The 25,758-nt window shown below is 41.6% G+C and overlaps 1 protein-coding gene across 7 annotated transcripts in view; it reads left to right on the top strand.

Moving 5' to 3' along the window:
• DPF3 (double PHD fingers 3) overlaps positions 1–25,758 on the top strand; it is a 164,028-nt gene that overhangs the window by 105,711 nt on the left and 32,559 nt on the right. For 4 of the 7 annotated variants that reach the window (XR_004549558.1, XR_004549557.1, XM_005152322.3 and 1 more), the window contains 2 exons: positions 1,232–1,310; positions 14,080–14,217. Coding sequence is in view for 4 of the 7 variants with exons in the window: in XM_005152322.3 (XP_005152379.2) it covers positions 1,232–1,310; positions 14,080–14,217 (217 nt within the window). In the remaining 3 variants the exon portion in view is untranslated. Of the gene's footprint in view, positions 1–1,231; positions 1,311–1,627; positions 1,670–14,079; positions 14,218–25,758 lie in introns of all 7 variants that reach the window. The other 3 variants (XR_004549556.1, XM_031051793.2, XM_031051792.2) reach the window with 1 other exon arrangement.

Here is a 25,758-nt window from a genome sequence, read left to right as displayed (position 1 = left end):
ATGTTCCATAGAATGCAGCTTGAATAGTGCTAGTTCAGTCCTAACTCCACAGGAAGAGGAGCAGAGCTCCTATGACCCCTTTGTGTCTGAGGAACTAATATTTTCAGAATTTCTACGTCTTCTCCAGCTTTACTTGACAAAGCTCTATCCGTTTCTAATTTTTGCATACAAAAGCTTGAAGGATTTGAGTCAGGCAGCCTTGTCTAGTGTGAGAAACATGAACGGTTTAATAACAGGAGCAGCAGAAACAATTTTGTTGCTTTTACACAGGAATAGAGTAGCTGGCAGAACTAGTAAAGGGCTGTCTAGCCATCCACCTGCAGATCACTTCCTCTAATAAAGATCAAGTCTAAAATTATTGTCATCTACACACTGTACATTAGTGAACAGGAAAGAACTGAAGGCCTTGGCTCAATTCCCAGTTACACCTTACAGCCTTTACTTCTGGACAGATATGAGCTGTCCCCTTGTTGGCATCTCAGGTGAGAAGTGTCAGGACCAAATAGCTTTGATGCTGGAATTCCACTCTTACCACTGGAGCTCAGGACAGAGCAGTCTGTGCTGGGGAGAAACAAGAGCTTTTCCATTTCCAGGGCAGCCAACTTGGTACGTTGTAGGAACACAGAACAGTGAGACATTCTGGGTAATTCCCATTCTCTGTTATTGCAGGTAGCTATGTTTCCTAATCTTCTCCACTAACTGACCAAAGCACCATTTTAGAATTAGCCATGATATCTTTGTCACAGAAGGCCATTTCAAAACATTGCTTTTCAGCTGGAAAACTGAACAAAACAAACAACCCCCCATTTGAAAATATTAAAGGAAATAATTTTACCTCTGTTCTATTTGGGGCCTATTTTCTGGCTGATTGAATAGCTGCATTTGTCCTCTAACACCTGTTCATCTATTCATTCATATTCAGTTAAGCAAGGTATTTGAACATCTTCAGAAATGAATGTGTGATGATACTCGACTGAATATGTGCTGGCAGTAACCTACTGCTATGGATGAACAATTTGGGTTATCTGTGAAGGGGATCTCCAATGCATTACAAGGTCCACTAACATAGTGCATATCTTAGGAGGTGAAGGGTCAAGCCCACCCTTGACAGCCCTATATGGCAGCTGAGGAATTGTTTAGTTTATATTGCACATTTTTCATAGGAGGGTGAGGGGCACAAGGATACCCGAGGGGCGATGGAATAATGTTAACATTCCTCTTGTCCTTGCAGGCTCGGGGATCTGGAGGAGGCAGGAGACGGAATGATGCTGCCTCCCAGGATGATCATGACAAACCCTATGTTTGTGACAGTAAGTAGCACCAAGACAGCTGATTCTGCTTCCAGCCTGGTCCTACCAGCTTGATGTACTCAGGGCTTTGTCTTTTCTCTTCCAGCAAATTATTCTGCTGCTCTCTGACTTGCATGTTTGCCACCTGCTGCTGCTTCATGCTCTTGGTGTTTTTGCATGGAGGAAGTAAAATTAAGGCCTCGGCAAGACTCCAGTTCCCTTTGCCCTGTAATAAATCATCCCTTATATTTTCTTTCTCTTCTCTTTTTCTGACTTCTCTGCCTTTTGTCTTCCTTCCCCCATGTAAGATTCACCCTCTATTTCTTTCTCTGTTTCAGATAGTTACAAACAAAAGCATAACTCAAAAATCTCCGACAAAGGTACTTCACCCTTGTTGTATCTCTTCATATATTTGGTGATTCTCTTTCCTTCAAATCTCACTGGGTTGAATTTTGAAGGTCTTATTCTCATCCATCACTCAGAAAGTACTCTTGTGGCATCATCAGAAGTTGAGCCCTCCTAAGAAACAAGCACAACCAGAACACTTTGTTTTGAAACATATTCCCTTTGAATATGGCCATGCTGTTTGACACGTTGCAGTGGGACTGCAGGTGAAGTAAGGCATTGCCCTACTGAGAAATTATACCAGAGCCCAAAGCTCAAACTGAAGAAGGATACCAGAGTCCTACTATGAGGAAAGTGTACAATATTTGATATACAACATATTTTTTTTATGGTCTAGTCCTTGGTGCTTTCCTTCTTCTTTTGATATTCTTTTTTGCTTCACTATGTCATTTGCTTCACTATGCCCTGTGAAGGGCAGTTATTTTACCCACATGCTTTTGAGGCCTTCCATCTTGGGGACCTCACACTTCCATCTTGGGGACCTCACACTTCCATCTTGGGGACCTTGACACACTTGTGAGGTGGGCCGATGCCAACCTCATGAAGTTTAACCATGCCAAGTGCAAGGTCCTACACCTGGGTCGGAGCAACCCCAGGCACAGCTACAGGTTGGGCAAAAAGGAAATTCATGGTAGTACTGCAGAGAAGGACTTAGGGGTGTTAGTCAATGAGAAAATGAACATGAGCCAGCTGCAGTGTGCACTCACAGCCCAGAAAGCCAACCGTATCCTGGGCTGCATCAAAAGGAGCATGACCAGCAGGTCGAAGGAGGTGATCCTGCCCCTCTACTCTGCTCTCGTGAGACCTCACTTGAAGTATTGTGTTCAGTTCTGGTGTCCTCAACATAAAAAGGACATGGTACTGTTAGAACAAGTCCAGAGGAGGCCACGAGGATGATCAGGGGACTGGAGCACCTCCCATATGAAGACAGGCTGAGAAAGTTGGGGCTGTTCAGCCTGGAGAAGAGAAGGCTGCGTGGAGACCTCATAGCAGCCTTCCAGTATCTGAAGGAGGCCTACAGGGATGCTGGGGAGGGACTCTTCATTAGGGACTGTAGTGATAGGACAAGGGGTAATGGGTTGAAACTTAAACCAGCAGAGGTTTAGACTTGATATAAGGAAGAAATTCTTTACTGTGAGGGTGGTGAGGTACTGGAATGGGTTGCCCAGGGAGGTAGTGAATGCTCCATCCCTGGCAGTGTTCAAGACCAGGTTGGATGAAGCCTTGGGTGATATGGTTTAAAGTGTGAGCTGTCCCTGCCCATGGCAGGGGGGTTGGAACTAGATAATCTTGAGGTCCTTTCCAATCCTAACTATTCTATGATTCTATGATCTTAAGGCTTACTGTAGTGTACACACAGTGGTAATTTGTGCTACTGGCTGCTTTCTATGCTATAAACCAATAACCTAACAAAAGTTAATAGGAGAATTGTGGGAGGTCTTCCCTTCTGTGATCCAAAAATATTTAGTGGTTTTAAGGATGACTATTTACCTATCTTGCAATGTTACTGACCTTAAAAGACCAACTGTTCAGATATCAATCTATGGGATATATTTAAAAACATAAGAATATATGTTATATATTTTTATATATAATATATATGTAAGAACTACATTCCAAGGTGAATATTCTAAGGGAAATGAGCAGAAATGGAAAGACTTGCACATGAATGGGACTGTCTGAACACATGATGAAGGAAGAAGAGCTCTTTAGTATATGAAGAGTCAGGAGATTTCTACTGTGGTCAAATAGCTGTCCTTGTGTGTTAGAAGAACTGAAATGTGACTTCTGAAACTTCTCTGGGAGCCCAGTATGTATCTTTCTGAAATCCACATCTGTCTTCTTTGGGTATATGCATAACTGTCTTTAACCCTTTTCTGGAACATACTTCTAAATCTAAGGACACTTGTCAGTGCCAGTCGTTTTGAACATAATGTCATTAATTGTCTGATATTGCTTTCCTGTTGTATTTTCCAGAGAAATCACAACATGCATAGTAGTGATTTGCACAGAGTAGATAAAACATACAAGATATCAAAGTAGGCAGCAGAAATCTGTATTCAAGTCAAGGCTTTAGTACATTGTTGTACTGATGGAATTTTGCCTTGGCTTACATTTTGGAGCATAAATTTCCTCTTTGGTTTTGGAAATATAAACTTTCCTATTTCATTTGGCTGATACCTTTCATTTTTAGGAAACTTATAGTTAGAGGTGAGACATAAGGAATCTTGGAATCCAAAATTTACACAGTGATGGCTCCTTTTCCATTGTAGATAGCTGTGAAAGGGGTTATGTGGCAGCGAAACTCTTTTACCTGACTGTGGAGCAGAAGGAAAGAACTGTCCCAGTTGTCATTCCATTGTCTTGAAGTAATATCCTACCCTTGTTAACTTTCTGTAGAAATATTACATGCAATTCATTGTGAATAATTGGCTTGAGGCCTCTTTCCTGCTTGGATTGATTTCTTGTGTCAGTTTTTTCTTTGAAATTATTTACTAAATATTTTATAAATAAACCTCAATCTAGTTGTTGTAGGTTTGAAATTGGTTTGCAGTACTCCATGTGCATGTTTTGGGCAGATAGTTTTGTTTTACATGGAAACATGCAAGTCAAAAGCAGTGAAGCTGTTTCATGTTTGGGAAAACATGATTCCCACAATCACATTATTGGTATAAATAATAATGGTAAATACTTTACCTTTTCTGTATATTATTGCTTTTTCTGGAAGTGGTCTGATATTTGAGTTTGGAAAGTGACCACAAAAAAGAAGGTATAAAAATATCTAAACCAAATTAATTTTCTTATTTAGAATCATGGAGTAGTTAGGGTTGGAAAGGACCTCAAGATCATCTAGTTCCAACCCCCCTGCCACGGGCAGGGACACCTCCCACTAAACCATGTCACCCAAGGCTTCATCCAGCCTGGCCTTGAACACTGCCAGGGATGAACCATTCACAACTACCTTGCTCAACTCATTCCAGTGCCTCACCTCCCTCACAGTAAAGAACTTAATCCTTATATCCAATCTAAACTTCCCCTATTTAAGGTTGAACCCATTACCCCTTGTCCTATCGCTACAGTCCCTAATGAAGAGTCCCTCACCAGCACCCTTATAAGACCCCTTCAGATACTGCAAGGCTGCTATGGGGTCTCCACGCAGCTTTCTCTTCTGCAAGTTGAACAGCCCCAACTTTTTCAGCCTCTCTTCATACAGGAGGTGCTCCAGCCCCTGGTCATTCTTGTGGCCTCCTCTGAACTTGTTCCAACAGATCCATGTTCTTTTTATGTTTAGAACTGCACACAATACTCCAAGTGAGGTCTCACGAGAGCAGAGTAGAGGGGCAGGATCACCTCCTTCGACTTGCTGGTCATGCTCCTTTTGATGCAGCCCAGGATACGGTTGCTTTCTGGGCTATGAGCACACACTGCAGCTGGCTCATGTTCATTTTCTCATCAACCAACACCCCCAAGTCCTTCTCCACAGGGCTGCTCTGAATCTCTTCTCTGCCCAACCTGTAGCTGTGCCTGGGGTTGCTCCGACCCAGGTGTAGGACCTTGTCATGGTTAAACTTCATGAGGTTGGCATTGGCCCACCTCACAAGTGTGTCAAGGTCCCTCTGGATGGCATTCCTTCCCTCCAGCGTATCAACTGAACCACACAGCTTGGTGTCATTGGCAAACTTGCTGAGGGCACACTCAATCCCTCCATGTCCATGCCACCAACAAAGATGTAGAACAAGACCGGTTCCAACACTGATCCCTGAGGGACACCACTCATTACTGGTCTCCAGATGGACATTGAGCTGTTGACCACAACTCTTTGTATGCAGCCATCCAGCCAGTTCTTTATCCACCGAGTGGTTCATCTATCAAATTGATGTCTCTCCAATTTAGAGACAAGCATGTTGTGTGGGACAGTGTCGAACACTTTGCACAAGTCCAGGTAGATGACATCAGCTGCTCTACCCCTGCCCATCAGTTCCATAGCCCCATCATAGAAGGCCACCAAATTGGTCATGCAGGATTTCCCCTTAGTGAAGCCATGCTGGCTGTCACCAAGCACCTTGCTGTTTTTCGTGTGCCCTAGCATGCCTTCCAAGAGAATCTGCTCCCAGATTTTACCAGGCACAGAGGTGAGACTGACTGGTCTGTAGTTCCCTGGGTCATCCATTTTCCCCTTCTTGAAAATGGGGGTTATATTTCCCTTTTTCCAGTCATTGGGAACTTCACCTGACTGCCATGATTTTTCAAATATGATGGATAAAAATATTTTTCAAATATGATGAACTGCATGGGTACTACTACTTTGCTCATTTCCCATAGTTACACATTCATATTTATGGGAAACAAGAACATGTTACCAGCTCTCATCAGTAATAAACAGGTTATGTGAGAAAAGTAGTCTGTGAGCCAGTAAGATGAAGTATCCAGCTGACACTACCTCTTCTGTTTGAAGATAGCGATGTTATTGCTGAATAGGCATGCTTGGTTGGAAGAGGCATTCAGCTATACACCAATATTAAAACTGATCAGAAATATGGAATTTCTGTCTGAAGGGCGGTTTTCAAATCTAAAATGTTTCGTATTCCTGTGTTTTTAGGTAAAGGTGGTTGGTCTCTTGTTTTGTGGAATGAAATATTCTGAAATACTTCAATTGATTTTATTGAGCATATACTGGTTCAGAAGATCAGAATGAAAAATTTGACCATTCTAAGCATCAATAAAATTGCTAACATAATCATGAAATGTGTCATCAAATCAGGAAGTTCATAAAATCTGGAAACTTGGATTCTGGCTTAAAAGTTGCCATCAATTGTAGCACCTGAGCTTCATGACTCCTGATTCCCTAGCCAGAGTGATTAATTTGTGCTGAATCTCTGAAGATACTAACTTTCCTGCTGTCTGTCCTTATTGGTCTGCTCTCATTCTTTTCATGTTCCCATGGAGACTTACCTGCGTACATACTTCCACCTTTGTTTTCCGTCATTCTATCTATTGAAGATTTCCCTTGCCCATCTCTAAAAGGAGTTGTTTCTTTCTTTTCCTTTTACAAATATGTCCTTGTTTCCTTTTAGTTTAATTCATGTATAAACTACTGTTTTAGCATAGCAACTTATGTTTGTATCGTATCCTTTATTCATAGCCCCTCTGAGGTTGAGATATGCATTCAGATTCATTCCTTGTGCGCAATGAGAATTGACTGAAACCTTCCTATGATCTCTGCTGGATCAGTGACTAATGCAACCTTGCATGTACCTAGAGACACTGATCCTGTAGTGTTTTGTAGAAGCTGATTCTTTGTCAAAAATATCATTTTCAGGTTTTTCTAGTTATTTAACTTGAATTTTCTCTGTTGTGGTCTAAGACCAGCAGTCCTTCCTTTGTTCTTAGTGGATAACAATGTCTTCTTTCTGTTTCCGTAAACAGTTACTTGGGCTTCTTTCAGATGTGTTTTCTTCAGCAGTTAAACTAAACTTGCTTCTTTTCTCTGAAAAATCTCCAAAGGGTCTTATTTAAGTAGCAGTGGCTAGAATGAAGTTGAATGTGCTGTTCTGAGGATAGAATTAGTTCAGAAAATGAATGGTTGATACATTTGCATGTAACTTAAATTTACTTCTAGAACTTTGATTTATGCAACTTGCTCTGTTACCTGTCTGTGAGAGGTTCAGAGATGGCTGACCTAACAGATTGTTTAGTAAACCCTTCTTCAATGCAAGACACTCCTCTCCAATGCTGCCTCATGTTTCAGTGGCAAAGGACTTCTCATCCTTGTCCATCATGTGAGTTCATATTTAATATACCATTTGCTATAGCTTCCTGATCCTTCCCTCTTTGATCTGTTTCTACTCAGGCAGATTATCTACCATCTTTAGTTTTCTTATTATATTGCTTTGTCCTGTTCATACTGTGTTTTATCTATGGATAGTATATTTCATATTAATATTTACTAAATAAACTATGAAAGAATTCTTAGATTCATGAAATTCATATATTTTTATTATTATTCCAATATTTTTGCTAACAGTCAGTTCTCTGTGTGTTTGATACTTTCACTTTCCATTCCACCTTCCAAAATAATGATAAAAATACAGGCAAGCACTGGGCCCAGGTGCCTTGTGAAGTTTATAATAAGATTAGGCTCCTAATTCACACTGATTTCAACTGAAGGTAAGCTCCTAAACTGTAGATTTAGATTAGACATTAGGCAGAAATTCTTACTATGAGGTGGTGAGGCACTGGCAGAGGCCGCCCACAGAAGCTGTGGATGCCACATTCCTGGCAGTGCTCAAGGACAAATTAGATGGGGATGGGGCTTGGAGCAACCTGGTCTAGTGGAAGGTGTTCGTTCTATGGTGCTATGAGTATCCCACTAAATGCCTATCTCGTTGTACTGTGCCCACAGATCATGTAAGGCTTGGTCCCTAAGTGGACACTTTGAACTTGATTTTAAACTAACAGTAATTATTCAGAACATGGTCTCGTTTTTAAAAGTATTTCACCCTACATCCAAATCCTCCTCCTTTTTCTGTAAATTCAGCAGCAGAAGGGCATTGAAATTTCATTATTTTGAGGTTAAATTTTTTCTTCCCTCTTCTCTTTCTTCACTAAACATATTGTAGGTGCTGCCAACAAAAGGCTGGAGGCTTCAGGTAGTTTAAGTGACATAAGATGAACAGATTCCACTGAGTTTCAATGGGTACCAAGGATCTCTCTCTTTTAATTTCCTTAGAAAATCCCAGTTAAATGTCATATTGCTCCAGCATGACTTGCAAAATGCAATTCCTTGAGGCCTATTCTTTAAGAAATATTTGATTGTTCACAAAGTGATGGCTCTAGTAATTACCATGCTAACTTTACCTGCCTTCTTTCTCATCTCCTTGAAATGGACCTGTTCCTGTCATACTCATTTTAACAAACATCTCATCGAATCCCTGGAAGGTTTGCTGTAATGCAAAAGCCCTACAAGATAAATCATGATTTAGCTTTATTTTTACCAGTTCTCTGGCACTTAATCTGTTGTCTTAATTCTTACAGATACTATGAATGAGTCCAGCACTACTAACTGTTGCTTCTTAGGACAGACCTTTGCTTAAATATCACAGTGACAAGCAGATTTGAAAAAGCTTTGATTATAGCATTACGTTTTTATATGCTTTTCATCAATCTCCATCATGACTTCAGCTTCCCTGTAAACAATTCGTAGTTCAAGCCCTAAATCCTTTCTGGTGAATCCTTAAGTAGTTAATAGGCAATAAGATCTAAAATAAGATGATTGTTCAGCTGAAGCCAACAAATAACTCTCCCACTATAGCTGCTGTACTGGACATTCGTTGACTCCTTATTGATAAAATCCCCAAGTTTATAGAGGCAAGGACACTTTTTTTTAAAAAAATATTGAATAATACAGGTCTGGAGTAGAGCATGTGGTAAGAGGGAAACAGAGGTGACTCATAGGCTACCTGTTTTCTCCTTTGCTCCTGCTAGCAAATCATTTGTTGAAATGGGGACATATATATTGTTGGTCTGCGCATGTTTTGTGCTGGAGTTCAGCATTCCTGCGATCTTAATACAGCAGGTAGACTTGTCCTCTGGGGGCACTGCAACAAGGATGATTTACTATCACAGAAAACCCTCAATGAAATGGGTTACTAAATAGCTGCTCTAATACTAGGGGTGAATAGCATGACAATACTGATCAGAAAGATGAACGCAACACCTTCCACCAGTGGAGGTCAAAATGCATACACTCTTAGCATGTGAGATCTCTAGATGTGCCAGTGTGTGAGCATAACTGTAACAGGGGAGATTATATTACCAAATCAGTGCAAAACAAGGAATGTTTTTTTTTGGAGTGGAGTGAATGGTGGGACAGGAAGGTAACTTTGAGGAATGACTGCTTGCCAGCAGTTAACTGAAGGTTTAGTGTTTGACAGCCCAGCTGAGAAGAAAAAACAGGAGGCAAAGGAGAAATGCAAAGAAAGACAATGAGGGGGGCAAGATTCAGTGACAAAAAAAAAGCATGTACTCCCCCAGTTTCCTGTTTCCACTAAAAACATGGATTGTTTCCTTCTGTCTCATGCTGGTGACAGATTGTGCAAAATGTATGTGGAGAACTGGCTGGAACATAGCTCACAGCCTGCCAAAGACCAAATGTGTAACAATTTCAAAATGACAGCAACGCAGCCATTAAATATTTGATGAGGAAGTCTTTTAAGTCATGGATTTCAAATTCCCTTTTAAAGCAGGGGAAGTATTTTGTATTAATTTTAGTTATTGAGAAATGTAAACAGGGTGAGAATTTGCTTATCCGAAGAGTTGCAGGCTGCTACAGGTCAGAATTTAGAACTGAACTCTCTTTTATAAAACGCGTAATGCTTGTGATTAAACTATCTGCAAACTGTGTTTTTTGCCCGTAACTCAGTTGTGTAATGTCTTCATTTCAGTCTTCAAATTGAAGGGAAAGTGAGGTTCATCATAGAGTGTCTAGTGGCCTAATAAAACCTCTCCCTCTTCCCCATTTGTGGCATTTGATCTGCACTGCTGTATTACTGCTTACTTACCCAGCTTGTTCCTAAGACGGCATTCACATAAGGGTATAGCAAAAATATATCTTTTGAATGCAGGAGGAATTGGAATGGGTTACATTCTTCAAACTCCTGCTGTTTTCATTGGGCTTGGCTACCTAATTAAAGATCCAGTCAACTTCTCAGTGTTGAGATTCGGGATGAAATCTACCACATGCAAGGATGATGAGCCTATCCAGCAAGGAAAATTAAAGATGATAAAAGTCAAAGCTGCTGAAAGAAAGGCAAGGCCACCTGGCAAAGTTTATAAAAGGCACACTCTCACTTGTTATGTGTGAGCTGCATAGCTTTAAAAACTAATCAGCAGCATACATTTCAGACTGGGAGGACCAGTTCTCATTATGCTTTTGTCAGCTTGGAGAATGAGAAAGATGTGGTGTAAGCACTGGTGTGGATGCTGGAACTCATGAATTCCAGTCCTGGTAATGACAAAAGATCACTGTGTGGGCAAGTCACTTAACCCCTCTGTGGTTCTCTTTTTTCAAAAGTGAAATGAGAATAGTATTTCCCACTTAGAAATTCAGAGGAAGATTAATTAATGTTTGAAAAGCCAGTCTTGCAGTGGGGAGAGTTATATAAGAGCTAAGTGTTTATTAATGATCACCCTTTTATAGAAACTACTTCCTAGCACAGTGATATGGTAGATTAATAAACTGTGCTCTATCTGGAAAATAAGAGATATGGTGAATTCAGGAAGATTCAGTCTGTTGGAGAAACCATGAAGTTCTGACTTAGCTTTTATTCTAGCAGTCTCAACTGAAGCCAATGGTTCTTTTGCTCAACTAATATCATGATATTGTTTTCCCCCTGCAGAAGTCTAATTTGCTTGGGGAATAGGAAATCTCTGCAGTTTCAACTCATGGTATCATTTCAGACTTTTTTGGTGACAGAACATGAATTTGAAAGGCATAGAAGTCTAGACACCAAGAAAACAGTGCTACTGGAAGCTGCACGTCTTTGGTCCTACAAAGGATCTTCGGGGCCTGTGTAAACTCCTTTGCCTGCACTCTGGTTATAAAGTCCTCCAACTTTCTTAGTAGCTAGGCATGTCTCAGCTTGTTGCCACCCTCAAAGGCCATCTGAAAGTTTTGGCATTGGGAAGGGCTCAGCTGCAGAATTACTACTACCTCAGCTTATATTGACACTTGCATCTTTTTTACTGGTAAACTGATATTTTTTGCTGCAGAAAAGCAAGTCTGCAGATCCATCTGACTTCTTATGTCATCCTGAACTCTGCAACTAAAACCCCTGCAGGATCCTGTAGGGAAATGAGGCGAGGCCACTGCCTTGGGACTTCATGCAGGCAATGCAAGCTTTCTTCTGTGCACTGAGAGAGAAAGATCCGTGGAAGCTACATTCAAGGACATGGTGCTCTTGTATGGTAACGAGTAGAGTTAGAACCTTGGGTATGTTTTCAGGTAGAACTGAGTGAAATGAAGTCTGGGAGAATTTCTAGAAATATTTTTATTTTGAAATTTTAAATACCATCTAATAGCTAAATGGGACTGGGGTTTAGACCGTATCTAATTTTACATCTAGGTTAGCACTGACACAGGATCAAGCCATATAAGAGTGAAAAAGAGCTGGAATGCAAATCTGTCTCTCCATTCTAAAGAATGCTGTAATATTTGAGTAATTAGAGGAGTTATCTTTCTGAAATAATTTAAAGAGTGAGCATTTTGTTGGTCTCTCCAGGCTGATGGTTACTTTTGTGTTACGTTTTTTTTTTGCTGTTCAAAAAGTGGAGACAAAGTCATACAGAAGTGTGGATAACTTGTGTTTGATTCTGTCAGCATCTGTTCCACTGCTTGTCCTTTGCTCTGTAGAACTGCAGAGGAGGAGAGGGTGTAGTTTCTGTCTCCAGAATGCATTAGAAGAATACATGGTTGGTACTAGGAGAAGAGAGACTGAACTGATGTTCTCTGGAGAGCATGCATGTAGCAGCAGTCTAGTTGTTCGAAATGTCTGTCAGAAGAGTTAAGTTTACATATGAAACAAAAACAGATGCTTCAAAGAATGGATGTGCATATATATATGGGCATTTTATTTCTCCCCGTGCTCCCTCCTTCATGAGTTCTCATTTCTAAAGAGCATTCAAAGTCCTTAAAAATCTGTCTCTAAAGATACATTACATTTGGAAAAAACTTCAGTCCTGTTATGATGACTCTGTGATCATCACTTTGCAGAATGGAGAAAACTGGGATAAATTGACCTCATATTCCAGATCACTCACCTTATTCATATCATGAGGTTGTTTTACACGTTTCTAATAAGGCAAAATATTTTTCTTGAGGGAGTCTGCCAATCAGCTGCAAGAGATGCAGAATGGATTAGGTTATCATGCTAGGCTTTGATTTACAATTTTCTCTCATCTGTTCCGGAATGTGGACCATCAATTGGCTTTTTTGTGAGTAGTGCCATCAAAGTGTAATAATGGAAATTTTGCTGATATGTAAATAAATAATTGGGGGGGGTCTTTTTTGTTTGTTTGTTTTGTCTGATTCATGGAGCCTTATGGCATTCCCAGGTTTAGGTGTCTGGGGAATAGGAATTAAATATCTGTATACATTTCAGGATACATTTTCAGTCGCAGGGCTGAATGAAGTTTTTAAGAGTGAACGCTGACTTCCCCCTTGGAGAGTTTTTCAAGGGGTCTAAAATCAAGATAGAGAACTAGACACTGCTGGGTTCTGTTTTCTCTTCTTGCACCACTCCTTTTGCCTTTCTAAGCAAGATATGAAGGATAGACTACTAGGCATGACATTTATTCCCGTGTGAAATCCTTAAGGTTAATGAAGCTAATGAAGTACCTGGAAATGTGGCTGGGAGTAAAAATATACAAGAAGGGCACTAAGCTTCCTTGCCTTTGTTTCCTAATCTTTGAAAATGGTGGTAATTGTACTTGGTAGACAAAATAGTTGTATAAAAGAAAATGGACATTCAGAGACTGCTTTAAAAATGAAAAAGGTAACTTCTAGAGACAATAACATGAACTAAAACCTTTATAGAAGCTGAATTTGTATGTAATGAATATTATGATGAGGCCTGCCCTTGTGGTGAGCTCCCTGTGAAAATGTAGACCTTTCGACATCCTGAATTGTTTGATCCTGTTCTCGGTATTTATTGACTTTGTCCTAAAATAAAATAAAGTTCAGAAGGAGCATCCTCTGTCACATGTTGTACTATTTATTGGGATTCTGAATATGAAGTTTACCTGGGCAAATTAAGTGTCAGTGCTATCTGTTCTTCTAGCAAGAAACTGTGGATGATTTCCATGTCCTTGTCTTGACTAGGAACATGTGAATAAAGCTGTTTGTTACCCTTAAACACAAAGTCTTCTCTTAAAAACAAAACAAAATCTGTTTCCTTTTCTCAGAGATCAGTAATGAAGAAAATAATGTCCTTTCTTCTTAGTTCAGTTCTCGTTGCTGTGCGTTGTGCTGCACCAACATCAGAACTGGCATTTCATTTAATTTTATGTGCAATCTTGTTAGTAATCTTAGCACAGAGGATTAGAGCTGTATGAGCGGCAGAGACTCAATGTGCATTTGCCCAGACTGTAGGAAGGACTACTGGCAGCACTGCGGGAAGAAATCTTGTCCAGCGACCTGCAGCTTCAGGGCTGCCCTTCTGTCACCTTACAACCTCTTGGTTGGAAGAGTTTTGGGCAGGCGGTGGAGTGTGCAGTGCTGCTCGTGGGGGGAGAATAGAGTGTTATTTGAGAGGTTGCTGCCCTTGTTGCAGATTACACTGATGTTTCTCTTCTCTCTTTCCTTCCCTTGTATCTCCTTTCCTTCCAGTCTGTGGCAAGCGTTACAAGAACAGGCCTGGGCTGAGCTACCACTATGCTCACACCCATCTTGCCAGTGAAGAGGGTGATGAAGCTCGCGAGCAGGAGACCCGCTCTTCCCCTGTCCACAGAAATGAAAACCACAAGCGTGAGTAGTTTTTTCCCTTTGCCTTTGAGATCCTTTTCAGGGATGTTGCCTCCACTTTGTCTTTCCCTTGTGGAGACTGGCATGATTGCCTGGCTCCATTGTGAGTGATTGGGACCTGGATGCTTGGAGCTAATCAGCCGCAGCTCACATGGGTGCTGGCTCAGCTAGTCACAAATTCATTTCAAACCCAGCATTATCTCTGCAGCAAGTCACTTTTCCATTACTGCTCCTGAGAGGAGGAGGTGGCAAGGAGAGGGGGGAAAAGAAGAGATACCCAACCTGCCCATCATCAAACAGCCTCTCCGTGGCTGTTAGCAGAGATGTCAAGGAAATACACATCCAGTAGTCTGAGGGGGCAGCCTTTGTTTTGCTTTTGAAAAAAGACATTTATGCGTGTCTTAATATTTCAGGTATGAAATTCATAGCACTTGTCCCCCTCATCCTTGCATCTCCTCCCCAGACAGCTTACCCTCAACTTTGCCAAAAGCCACTTCTTAGTTAAAGTCTGGGAAGATCTATGTACTGATCTGCAAGCAGGAGAGCTGGAATATGAGAGAAGATTTATGTGCCTCAATTCCCCACACTGGAACAGGGCTGACAGAAATCTTAGTGGCATGGATGGCCCTACTTGACTCTCCTTCTGATTCTTTCACACAGAACTGCGAGTCAAAGAGACTTTGTTTTATTGCTGATTGTTTTGATTGCAAGTCTCTGAGCCGCTATTTTTCAGTTTTCCTGTGTGCAATACTACATGGGGTTTGCTTTCACCTTGGGATTTGTGTTGATAGCTTCGTTCACTTTCAGAAAGTTCTTTCAGATCAATGTAATGAACAGTGTGGACAAAGCGATAAAAATGCTTATGGAGAAAAATATCCAGGCAAACACTTTCTAATACATTAAGAAGAACTGGAAGAAATATGGAAGTAGGAAAACATTTTGTTTCTAAGCAGGATAATTGATACTTGTCCCCAGGGAGGTGTGGGAGGGGGTTTCATTCCTCCAAAGCATCTGCTACTAGCCACCGTCTGAGCTTGAAGGGCCGTTTAGTGTGATCCCATTTGGCAGTCCCTATGTTTCTGTCACTTTTATGCTCTACCTTTTAGTTATTAGCATGTTTTGTAGATTCACAGCAAAAGTAGTTTTGACTCCTCCAGCTGTTGATAAACTTGAGCTGTCAATGCACTAAGAGCGACTGCTTGAGTAGGCTGGAGAATGTCAGTGTTAAGCCAATAGCTTTTGTTTACTTAGCATTTACATCATCTCTGTTGGTTTTTTTTTTCCCTGTGCTTGTACTACTCAGTAATAGTTGCATATCTGAGAGGCATATTGCAAACCTATTTTGAATTAATATTGATAATGGCCTGGCACAGGTGCCCAAACAAAGAAGGTTAGTATCCCCTGCCTTTCAGCTTGTCACAGAGGCCAAAGACAGTTTCAGTCCTGTTTCTGGTGCTTAGGAAATGATACAAGTTAGAAAGAAGAGAAGCTAGAAAAGCTGTGGTAAGGTTAGAAGCAGCCGGCCTTAGCCTATGGGAAGGAAGGTGCATTCTACTCTGCGGAAAAAGAGTAGGAGCTGCTCAGGCTTACATTCCCCCAGAGTTCCTGTGTGATGCTTGTGGCAGAGGGAAGCTGCTGATGCACAGATCCCCAAACAGGCAGAAATTTAAAGCCAGTGGGGTAAACCGCTCTGAGACCCAGATTCCTGAGCAGAAAGAATCTGCTTAACAACCAGCCATGAGCCCGTGAGGTATGGGCAACAGCCATGTGAATGTGAAGATCACCCCTGGGGAAAGTCCCAGCAACCAGAAGGTAACTCTCCCAAATGGCTTAGTTGTTGCAGTGGCTGTTTGTTCCTGTTTGCCTGTTTGTTTACAGCCTTGAGCTCAGATCTTGCATCTTTGCTCTTTCACTTGGTGATATTTAATTTATGCTGCCATTTATCTTCCATGTGAATGCTAATTGTCCACATTGCTACTGTGCAGCCATTAAATAGTCCCTTTGTACAGGGGATGGTGGGGAGCCAGGGCATCAGATCCTTCCTCTCCCCTAAGAACTGCTAGGCATGTGTTATGAATTAGATTTGACAGGTCTGCAGCATTGCAGGGCTTGGGCTTCAAGAATCCTCTCTGCATGGGCTTGGGGGGCAGGAGGGAGGGATGAATGGAGGGAGGGAGGAAGGAAAGGCAGGGGGGATGTTAATCCAAACAGCTAATCCTCAACCTATTGAACAGGAGGAACGGAGATACGGTATAGAGCAGGGTCTGGTTATTTGCTTAGCAGTGTGTCAGAGAGATATGAGCCGCCTGATTTAGAAAAGGCAAGGAAAATTCAAACCAGCCATTTGGAATTTGCTGTGCTGTGGGAGGTGAGCATTGGGTCAGCAAAGTTCAGGCGGGTGGCTGCAGTATGAACTTCCTTCCTTTGTATCCGTGTCTCTCTGCAGCCTCCACTCCTTACAGTACTTGTGGCAACAGCAGCTGTGCTGATGCAGGAGGGACCTTTCTGGAGCAGGGCTTCTGCTGGATTCAGCTATTGATGCCCTGGCTGGTGCCAGCTCAACAGCTGATGTCCTCCTGTCTTTCTGCACACCCAGTCCCCTTTCTTTTTACTTTTCTCATGCACAGAACAATTTGGGTAGTTCAGTAAATTACCAAGGGACTGGAAAATTGCTGTAGATAGGAGGAACCTACCTGAAACTGAGAACCACTGAACAGATGTGTATCAAAGAACAGGGACTGGCCCAAGCCTCAAGCCTCGCCTTCTTGGCACATGTCACTGTCCTTGACTGTCATAGAAGGTTTGTTTATTTACATCTCTCCTTCTGTCCTTCTTCCTCATGTGTAGCTTACCTTTTGCAATGTGGAAGATAGTTCAACAGTCTTTCTTGGCCTTTGTCTTTCCTACAGCATCTTAGCCTGTGCTTTGTTCAAGCTTTAGTTGCTTTGTTTGTATGTCTTATCTAGCCATTTGACACAGATAAATAGAACTTCCTCAGTGCCTAGTCTTGCCTCTGCCTACACACGCATTTATTTTTGACCTAGTCTGATTTTTCTTATGGGAGTACGGAACTGTGAAAAGGATGTTATAGAAAACCCTTACAAAAGTCAATTTCCCCCTTCCCCAGCTCCACTGATAAAAAGAAATGATCCCCCCCCCCGTCCTCAGTGTTTTTTCTACTTGCTTTTCCTCCGCATGTTGGCACTGAGAGCGTGAGATTTGTGAGCCCAGAGTGCATCCAAGCCTGCCACAAAACACCTGCTGTTTTATTCCATCTCACTCCATGGGTACTGGCCAGCTATGGGGGCAGCTGGTGCTCACAAATTTTGAGACACTCCTGATAGAGGAATTACATTAGACTTCCATCTATTGAATGTGTGTGTGAATGAGTGTACTGGTATAAATGCTCTTCCTTAATTCCTGGGAGAATAGGATAGTGTGTCTACATGGAGAAAAACTTCCTCTCCTTTAAATGAGAATAGTTTTCAGTAGCATTTTGCTGTGTGAAATGTTGGTTACAGGCAGCTGTGCAGTAAACAGCAACTGAACAAATCTTATGCCCACAAATGCTTTGGCCAAAGACAATCCTAAATAAAGGACACTGTAAGGGCTGTCACTGGCCAAGCTACTGTGTGCAGGTTGGTCCATACAGTTAACGAGAATCCGCTCCTGTGCCCTCCTCTAACTCTTCTACCTTGCACATCTGACCTGCTAACCCCCCTGTGTATGTTATTTCATGGCATCAGCCAGTTTTGCCCAGTTCCATCACAGATTTTATTATGTGGATAAATCTCTACTGGAGAGACCAGCCAAAGTTGTTTGTGTACTCTAAGCATAATTGGATACCCAGTCTCCAGAGATAAAAAATTAATGTGCTAACCTCAGTGTGCCTCCAAGCTGTCCTCCAGCTCCCCCACACAGTCATCTTTGAAACATTTTTATTTCCATCCAGGCAGGGGGCTGGCCATGAATAAATGACAAGAGTCAGCCCCTCAGTTGGAGACAAGCTGTTTGTTCCTCTCCACAAGCAGCATCAATTTGAAAAGCTACATCAGGCCTACTTTTTCTGTGCCTAGTGCTGATCCTCGCTGGGGCCATGATGGGAGCTACTTCTGAATGCAAGGATGCATCAATGCCCACCTTGCGACAAGATACCCTGCAGCAGGTGCCTTTTCAGTGAAAACATGTACATTACCTTGAGTTGACTTCTCATTAGTTTAATCTGACTGTGTTTTTTTGTTTTCCAGAGTTTGTTTTCATAAGGAAAAAGAGAATACTAAAAGAAATAGTAGCAAATGCAGAGTTTGGAGCTGTGTAATGATTTCCACTCAAACCCTGTTTGCGGCTGTGAATTCTCAGACTTTTGTGCCTGTGTTTTGGGGTGCTGAGTCAAAAATAGATCAGTTTGAAAAGCTACATCAGGGGTAGTTTTGGAATAGTGGAAAATCCCAAGCTCATTTCCTATGTACAGGAACCCACAGGGGATTTTTTATTGTCTTTGTTTGGAGTTGTGAGGTTGTTTTTAGTAGTTTGGGGGTTTTGTTTTTACATACTGCCTGGCCAGGACCTGAAATGTTGTCAATATGCAGCTACATTGAAGGGAAGCACCTAATGCTTTTCAGTAGTTTATAGAAAAACATTTCCAAATTAACTAATTGGTTTTTGAAAACCCTGTGTTGCTTCAAGAACATATCAGCCATTGATATTATAGTGAGACTCTGGGACATTATAGTGTCATTTATGTATTTATATTTATTTTTCCTTTCTTGCTATCTCCTTGCTTTTCTCCCCTGTGTAGAATTTGAAGGAAGTAAACCCCAAAGTTTTGACTGAATTTAAATTTAGATGCTTGCCTTCTCATACTCCTCCTGTGAGTAATTTCCAGACCTAAAGTCTACATACTGCAGAGACCCATTTCATGACACTGGCTGTTCTTACTGAACACTAAGGGCTGTTGCCAGATGAGGCTGTATATTGGGCACTCTTATCCCTCCATGAGTTCCCTGAGCTGACGGGGATTATGCATTTCAGTGGCTGACGCATTTCAGTGGCCAGATGCCAAGTCCCAGGACAGGAACCCCTCAAAATCAGGAAAAGTATATTTTAACATGTCAGACTCTTTGTTTGCCTTTCTATTTTTTATCTTCTTTTTTTTATTGTCACGAGGCACTAGACAGTCACAATGATTTACTGTGCGATTTTGGCTCATGCTCTACACTTTCCTGCAGAAGACTCTATAAGATCAGCCCACAGACATTTCTACGGAGTGCTATCTTATGATGCAGGAATGCTGGCTCTCCAAATCTACAATATCCGATCAGTTGATGCTGTATTTTCCTAGCTGTACCTTCCACTGCCCACCTCCCAGCTCATTCATTAGCTGTTAAACCTAAGGGCCATATCGATTCCTGTAGAAGACATAATCAAATGTTCTTCCTTTCCCCACATTCAGAGGCTTCCTCTGACTCATACAAATGTACCTCCTTCTTATAGCACTTCTTGTAGCTTGTAGTGCTCCTTGGCCGTGCCTCTCTGTGAGCAGAGCCTGTAAGAAAGGCAAACTTGTCAGACCTGCTAAAAACTGTGCACAGGCAACAACTCCTTCTATCCCCACAGCACCAGCTAACTCAGAGAGGAGATAAAATCCAGTTACTAGGGAGAACTGGCAATCCTTTGAGTGGGTGGTTTTCAGCACCTCTTGGTAGCATAGCCTGCTTCTCTGGCTGCCAGCAAAGGGCATGGCCATGCTGTGAGGGGGAGTGCAGCATGGAGTGCCTGAGCTAGCAATGGCCCATGGGGCTGCACTGTCTGATTAGCTTGGCTTGGGAACAGAACAGCAGCCCTTTCCCAGTGCTACACCCAAGTTCACAGCTTATTTAGTTGAATACTGTGCCACAGCCACACAAATGTGTTGCTACCAACCTAAGCTGTGCTTAGAGCCTGACAGAGGGTTTCTGTATCAAGTGCCTCAACACTTCCCAGTTTTCGGCTAGCCAAGGTGCTTATCTCTGGTGTTAACGACAGAGTAAACATGCCCAGAGAGACCAGCCATTTCCTCTCATTCAGTCTGATTTACATTTCTTCCTGGAAAACTGCAATGAAAAAACCCTGCACTTAATTCATGGTGAGGGGGCTGCAGAAATGACTGTGCACATCTTTGCCTGGCTGCACACACGTGAAACACCAAGAACCTTGAATGCATTTCAGCTATACCAGGCCTGTTCCTCACCCGGAGTTACAGATATGATTTTCCTTTATGGTTCCTTTCAAGGACAGGGTCTAGCCTGAGCAGATGCCCCTCCACAACCTGCCTCTCTGACACCCACCACTGCTCATTACAGCCAGGCAATGACTGGGGCCCAACCAGGCATCTCCCTCCTCTTTCTTCAAGAAAAGGCATAGTCCTAGTTCCACTTTTCCCTTCTCTACAAAGATATTTTTGCATTTAATTCTCATGTTATAATGTCTTGCACAAGCCTGCCTATCCTCCGCTGATGCATTCTGAGCAGCAAATGAAGTGGCTTACTCCTTATTCCTTACACTTGAGAGATGAAGCACTAACAGGTGGCAAGGCTGGAGGCAGCCCTGGCCAGGCACTGTGGTAACCATAGAGACAAGCCAGGCCTGCCATGGATGAGGGCTGGCGTGGGGATAACTGAAGGCACATGGGGGAACTTCGGTTGTAGGTTGGGGTTATATATCATTGAGTCTTCCAAGGGGCTTGACAATCCATGATGGGCTCTGGATCTTGCCCAGTGTTTTGCTGCACAGGTGGCCAAATATTGGGCTTGCACTTTGACAGTGAGAAAAAGGGAGGAGTCAGGAAGGAAAACCTACCCGTGTAACACAAAGAGTCTTGTAGATTAAAAAAAAAATCCACCCAAACAAAAAAACTCAACAAAAAACCAAATCCAACCCTTTTCCTACATTGCAAAGTGCATTGACTTGATTCAGACCTACTGTGGTCTCTATTGTGCTCTGCAAATTTTTGTTGCAAACAGAATAAATGGCCTAATTCAAAGCCTTTCGAATTGAATTGAAAACCTTCTGTGGACTTTATTGGTTTTGGACCAAGCTCAGAAGAAACAGGTAAGAGCTGGACAAAATGTGCTCAGAAAAGTCCCTTCGGGAGCACATATATGTTTAATTGTAACGGATTTACTGTAATCATTTAAAGAAATGATGCACCACCCCACAATCCAACCACAAGACATGGACTCTACTCCTCATTCTCTACTGCCTTTCCAGTAGTGTGGATATGACAAACATAGGGATAAAATGCTACCAAACCCAAATGCACAGCTTAAACTATGATTAAGTATTATGCTGTATTACCTACAAGCTGAAGAAATGTATGTGACTGTGATTTGGTACCAAAGAATAGGGAAAACAGTTTTTTTTTTAAGCACCAACTCCAGCTCCAGGTTTTTAAATTATTATATTTATATTTTAAAACATAATCCAAATCATCAAAATAACTTCACTTACAAATCAGAAAATTGAGAAACTACAAGGTTCTATTTATTTGAGGTTTTGTCTGTATGTATTTAAGGAAAGCAATTTAAAATAACTGTACTTCGAATTTTCTGATTAAAAACAGGGACAAGAATTGCTTCTTCTGAACTTGCCTTTCATTCAAGGTGCTCTCTGCAGCTATGAAAGCTAGAAAATTGAGATTCTTATTGAGTCATGTGGCTTTAGGAAATGATGTACAACATCTTTGTCGGTGACATGGACATAGAGGGATTGAGTGCACCCTCAGCAAGTTTGCCGATGACACCAAGCTGTGTGGTTCGGTTGATACGCTGGAGGGAAGGAATGCCATCCAGAGGGACCTTGACATGCTTGTGAGGTGGGCTTACGCCAACCTCATGAAGTTTAACCATGACAAGTGTAAGGTCCTACACCTGGGTCAGAGTAATTCCAGGCACAGCTACGGGTTGGGCAGAGAAGAGATTCAGAGCAGCCCTGAGGAGAAGGACTTGGGGGTGTTGGTCAATGAGAAAATAAACATGATCCGGCTTCAGTGTGCACTTACAGCCCAGAAAGCAACCGTATCCTGGGCTGCATCAAAAGGAGCATGACCAGCAGGTCAAAGGAGGTCATCCTGCCCCTCTACTCTGCTCTCGTGAGACCTCACTTGTGTATTGTGTGTAGTTCTGGTGTCCTCAACATAAAAAAGACATTTTAGTGTGAGGTGTCCCTTCTCATGGCAGGTGGGTTGGAACTAGAGGATTTTAAGGTCCTTTCCAACCCTAACTGTTATGAGTCCATGACATGGATCTGTTGGAACAAGTCCAGAGGAGGCCACAAGGATGATCAGGGGGCTGGAGCACCTCCCATATGAAGACAGGCTGGAGCAGAGAAGGCTTCGTGGAGACCTCATAGCAGCCTTCCAGTATCTGAAGGGGGCCTCTAAGAATGCTGGGGAGGGACTCTTCATTAGGGACTGTAGTGACAGGACAAGGGATAACGGGTTGAAACTTAAACAGAGGAAATTTAGAGTGGACATAAGGAGGAAGCTCTTTACTGTGAGGGTGGTGAGGCACTGGAATGGTTGAGCAAGGTAGTTGTGAATGCTCCATCCCTGGTGGTGTTCAAGGCCAGGCTGGACAGAGCCTTGGGTGACATGGTTTAGTGGGAGGTGTCCCTGCCTATGACAAGGGAGTTGGAACTTGGTGATCTTAAGGTCCCTTCCAACCCAAACTATTCTATGATTCTATGTAGAAAAAAACATCCTCGTGTCTTGATGTTATTTCTCTAGAAGCAGCTTTCTTTTCTTATTAAACTGACACCATGAGGAAAACAACTTCCAGATTTTTTATGGAATCATAGAATAGTTAGGGTTGGAAAGGACCTTAAGATCATCTAATTCCAATCCCCCTGCCATGGGCAGGAACACCTCACACATTTTTTGATTCCTTGGGGACTGGAGAAGGGAAGCTAGAACTCTCTTTAGAGCCCCTGCCTTCAAAATCAAGAAGGCACAGAAGTTATTTTAAATCTATAAACTCAGTCAGTTACAGTTTGTGACAGAACAAAGTTACTGTGTAATATACTACAGAATTTATTTAATATATAGTGCTTACTTTTCAAGAAGACTCTTGTGAATGATGGCACTATATTTTAACTAGGGCTTTATTCTGCTTAGCATGTTACAGTTTGAAATTAACTTGATTAGGCTAAGAAAAAAGATATGTCTGAATAAGCATATATCAAAGTTATTTGGAAATACTTCATTTTCAGTCTGCATCCTGTCTTCACATGAATCAGCTTTCTGGTACAGAGAAACTATCAATTGAGCTGTGCAGATCTGTGGCTCTTCTTAATCTATTTTAAAAAGTATTCTATGAAATTGTATACTCTATTTATTGTGGAGCAGATATACATGAACACAGGGCCTTTAAAACGAGGAAGCAAGACTGAGTTGACAGGCAAGTGGGAGTGACTTAAACCCACCCCCTGTGAGCACACCTTAGCTCAGGCAGTACTCCTCAAAGCTCCTCAAAGCTTTTGATCTGTGGTTGTAGTTTGTAATGTACAAGAAAATCGGAGGAGTTTTGAGTAAGTTAGGATGAGACAATGGTTGGTTTTCAAGGCTTTGCTTTAGAACAGTTTCTGATTCTGGGTGAACTTTTTTTAGACAAAATCCTTGATTGTAGTCACGTGACCCAAATGATTGAGCTCAGTACTACTGAGTTACTTCTCATTAGTTGAGCTATTGTCTGACTTAAGATAGTGCCTTCTACTTTGTGATTAACATGTGCAAAATTGTATACCTAGTTAATTAGTATATGTGAGATGAAAAGCAGCAGCACATTAGTCCCTGGCAATGTAACTGCTTTCACTTGTGCATTCCCATACTTACTTACTTAACTAAATAATTTTATTGATTAAGGGGTGGGATTAGGGTTGGGCTTTTGTTACATGATACCCCTGTCATAAATATTGCACATTATATTTTGCTATCTTTGTTTTGTTCCTGAATTCCCTCATCATTTGTGGACTACAGTAAAATAGAACTAAAAACTCCAAGGACATCCACAAAAAAAAAATCCTTTGAAAGTAAGAACTCTGCTTACTATCATCTGGAAATCTCTTTATTCTCAAACCTTCTGTGATATAGCCTGGGGCTTAATTCGCTGTACAGTAGTGATCAAGAAAATAAGCTTGAGTCAGGTTTGATTCTAGTTTTTACACCTGTTAGAACAAAAAAAAAAACATTGAAGAGAATAACATTGCCTGGTTGATTTGGCTCTAGAGATACATCATTTAAGACATCTTTGATGTAACTTCAGGAACTTCTCATCTGTGTATGACTTTTCAGGCCTAATATCTCTATTACACTCAACTGAGCCAGGTACATATTTATGAGTGCCGAGCAATAAATGAGCACATAGGCACTCACATTAACAATTAAATTAATTTGGAAGCAAAAGAAAAAGAAGAGGAAGAGGGAAGAGAAAGGAGGTGATCAATGCGTTTTTTCTTGCCAGTAGTCTAGGAGAATCTCTTTGGCTTCATTGCAGTCAGTAAATACCCTCCATCTGTCCCAGACACCACAGACCAGTTATCAAGTATATATATTTTCACAGGGTCCTCTATCCCATTTCCAGTTTGACAGTCAGTGGATCTTACTTAAATGTCATAAGCTGCACTGGAAAAAATTAAGTCAGTATATGCTGAGTATTAAATCAGTGATACCATTCTGAGTGGTTGTAGAAGTGAAGCTCTTTCTTAAGCCTGTTGGCTGGCACCTTGAATGCTTGTTTTGATTTGTGGCCTCACCATGGAATTGTTGTGTGTTTGTGTGTAAGCCGGTTCATCACCCTGCTATCAAATCTTTCCACTGTAAAATGCAATGTGGCCTCCTCACCATGAGACTTAATCAGGGCTCAGCAACACTTCAGTTAGAGTTGGTGGCAGAACAGGCTTCTGACCTCACTGAAGGCTAATGTTAGGATCTTGCTATCTGTAAGGCTCTTTAAGAAACTCAGATGAAAGGTGAAGTATAATAAGGGACAAAAAAAATTAAAAATGACTGAACACTGAGCTTGCTGAGTTTGCATTGCACATGGCCTGCCTGTAGATGCAGCACAATATAAAAAAGTAATTACTTAACTTTTTCAGAACGGGGCCCTAGTGGGAAAATAAATGCTAGGGAGTTCTGCTTTTTATACACAAAATATATACAAGTAGCAACTTTATGGTCATTTTGTTACAGCTCTTAAAATGAACCAGTGTGCTAGTCTTCCACCTGGTTCCTGTTCTTTTCTAGGTTATCTTGCGTGCAAGTATTAAATGCCTCACAGTGAAGAGGCAAAATGCTAACCTAACACTGGAAGTTTCTCTCTAGTTTTGGGAAAATGGGGTATCTGCTAACCAGGACTATTTCAGAGCAAGCTCCATTGTTCAGTAGTTACTATCAGGGACTTGGCAACCATGCAGGAAGATACTGATGTATTTGCAGCCTTATGGGTTTTCATTTTTTTCTTAATGTTACTTTACTGCAATCTTTCAGTTCCCAATCTCCAGAAAGCTCAG

This window comes from Melopsittacus undulatus, chromosome 4 (assembly GCF_012275295.1).
Source record: "Melopsittacus undulatus isolate bMelUnd1 chromosome 4, bMelUnd1.mat.Z, whole genome shotgun sequence".
Lineage (NCBI taxonomy): Eukaryota > Metazoa > Chordata > Aves > Psittaciformes > Psittaculidae > Melopsittacus > Melopsittacus undulatus.
This window is presented reverse-complemented; position numbering and strand designations above follow the sequence as displayed.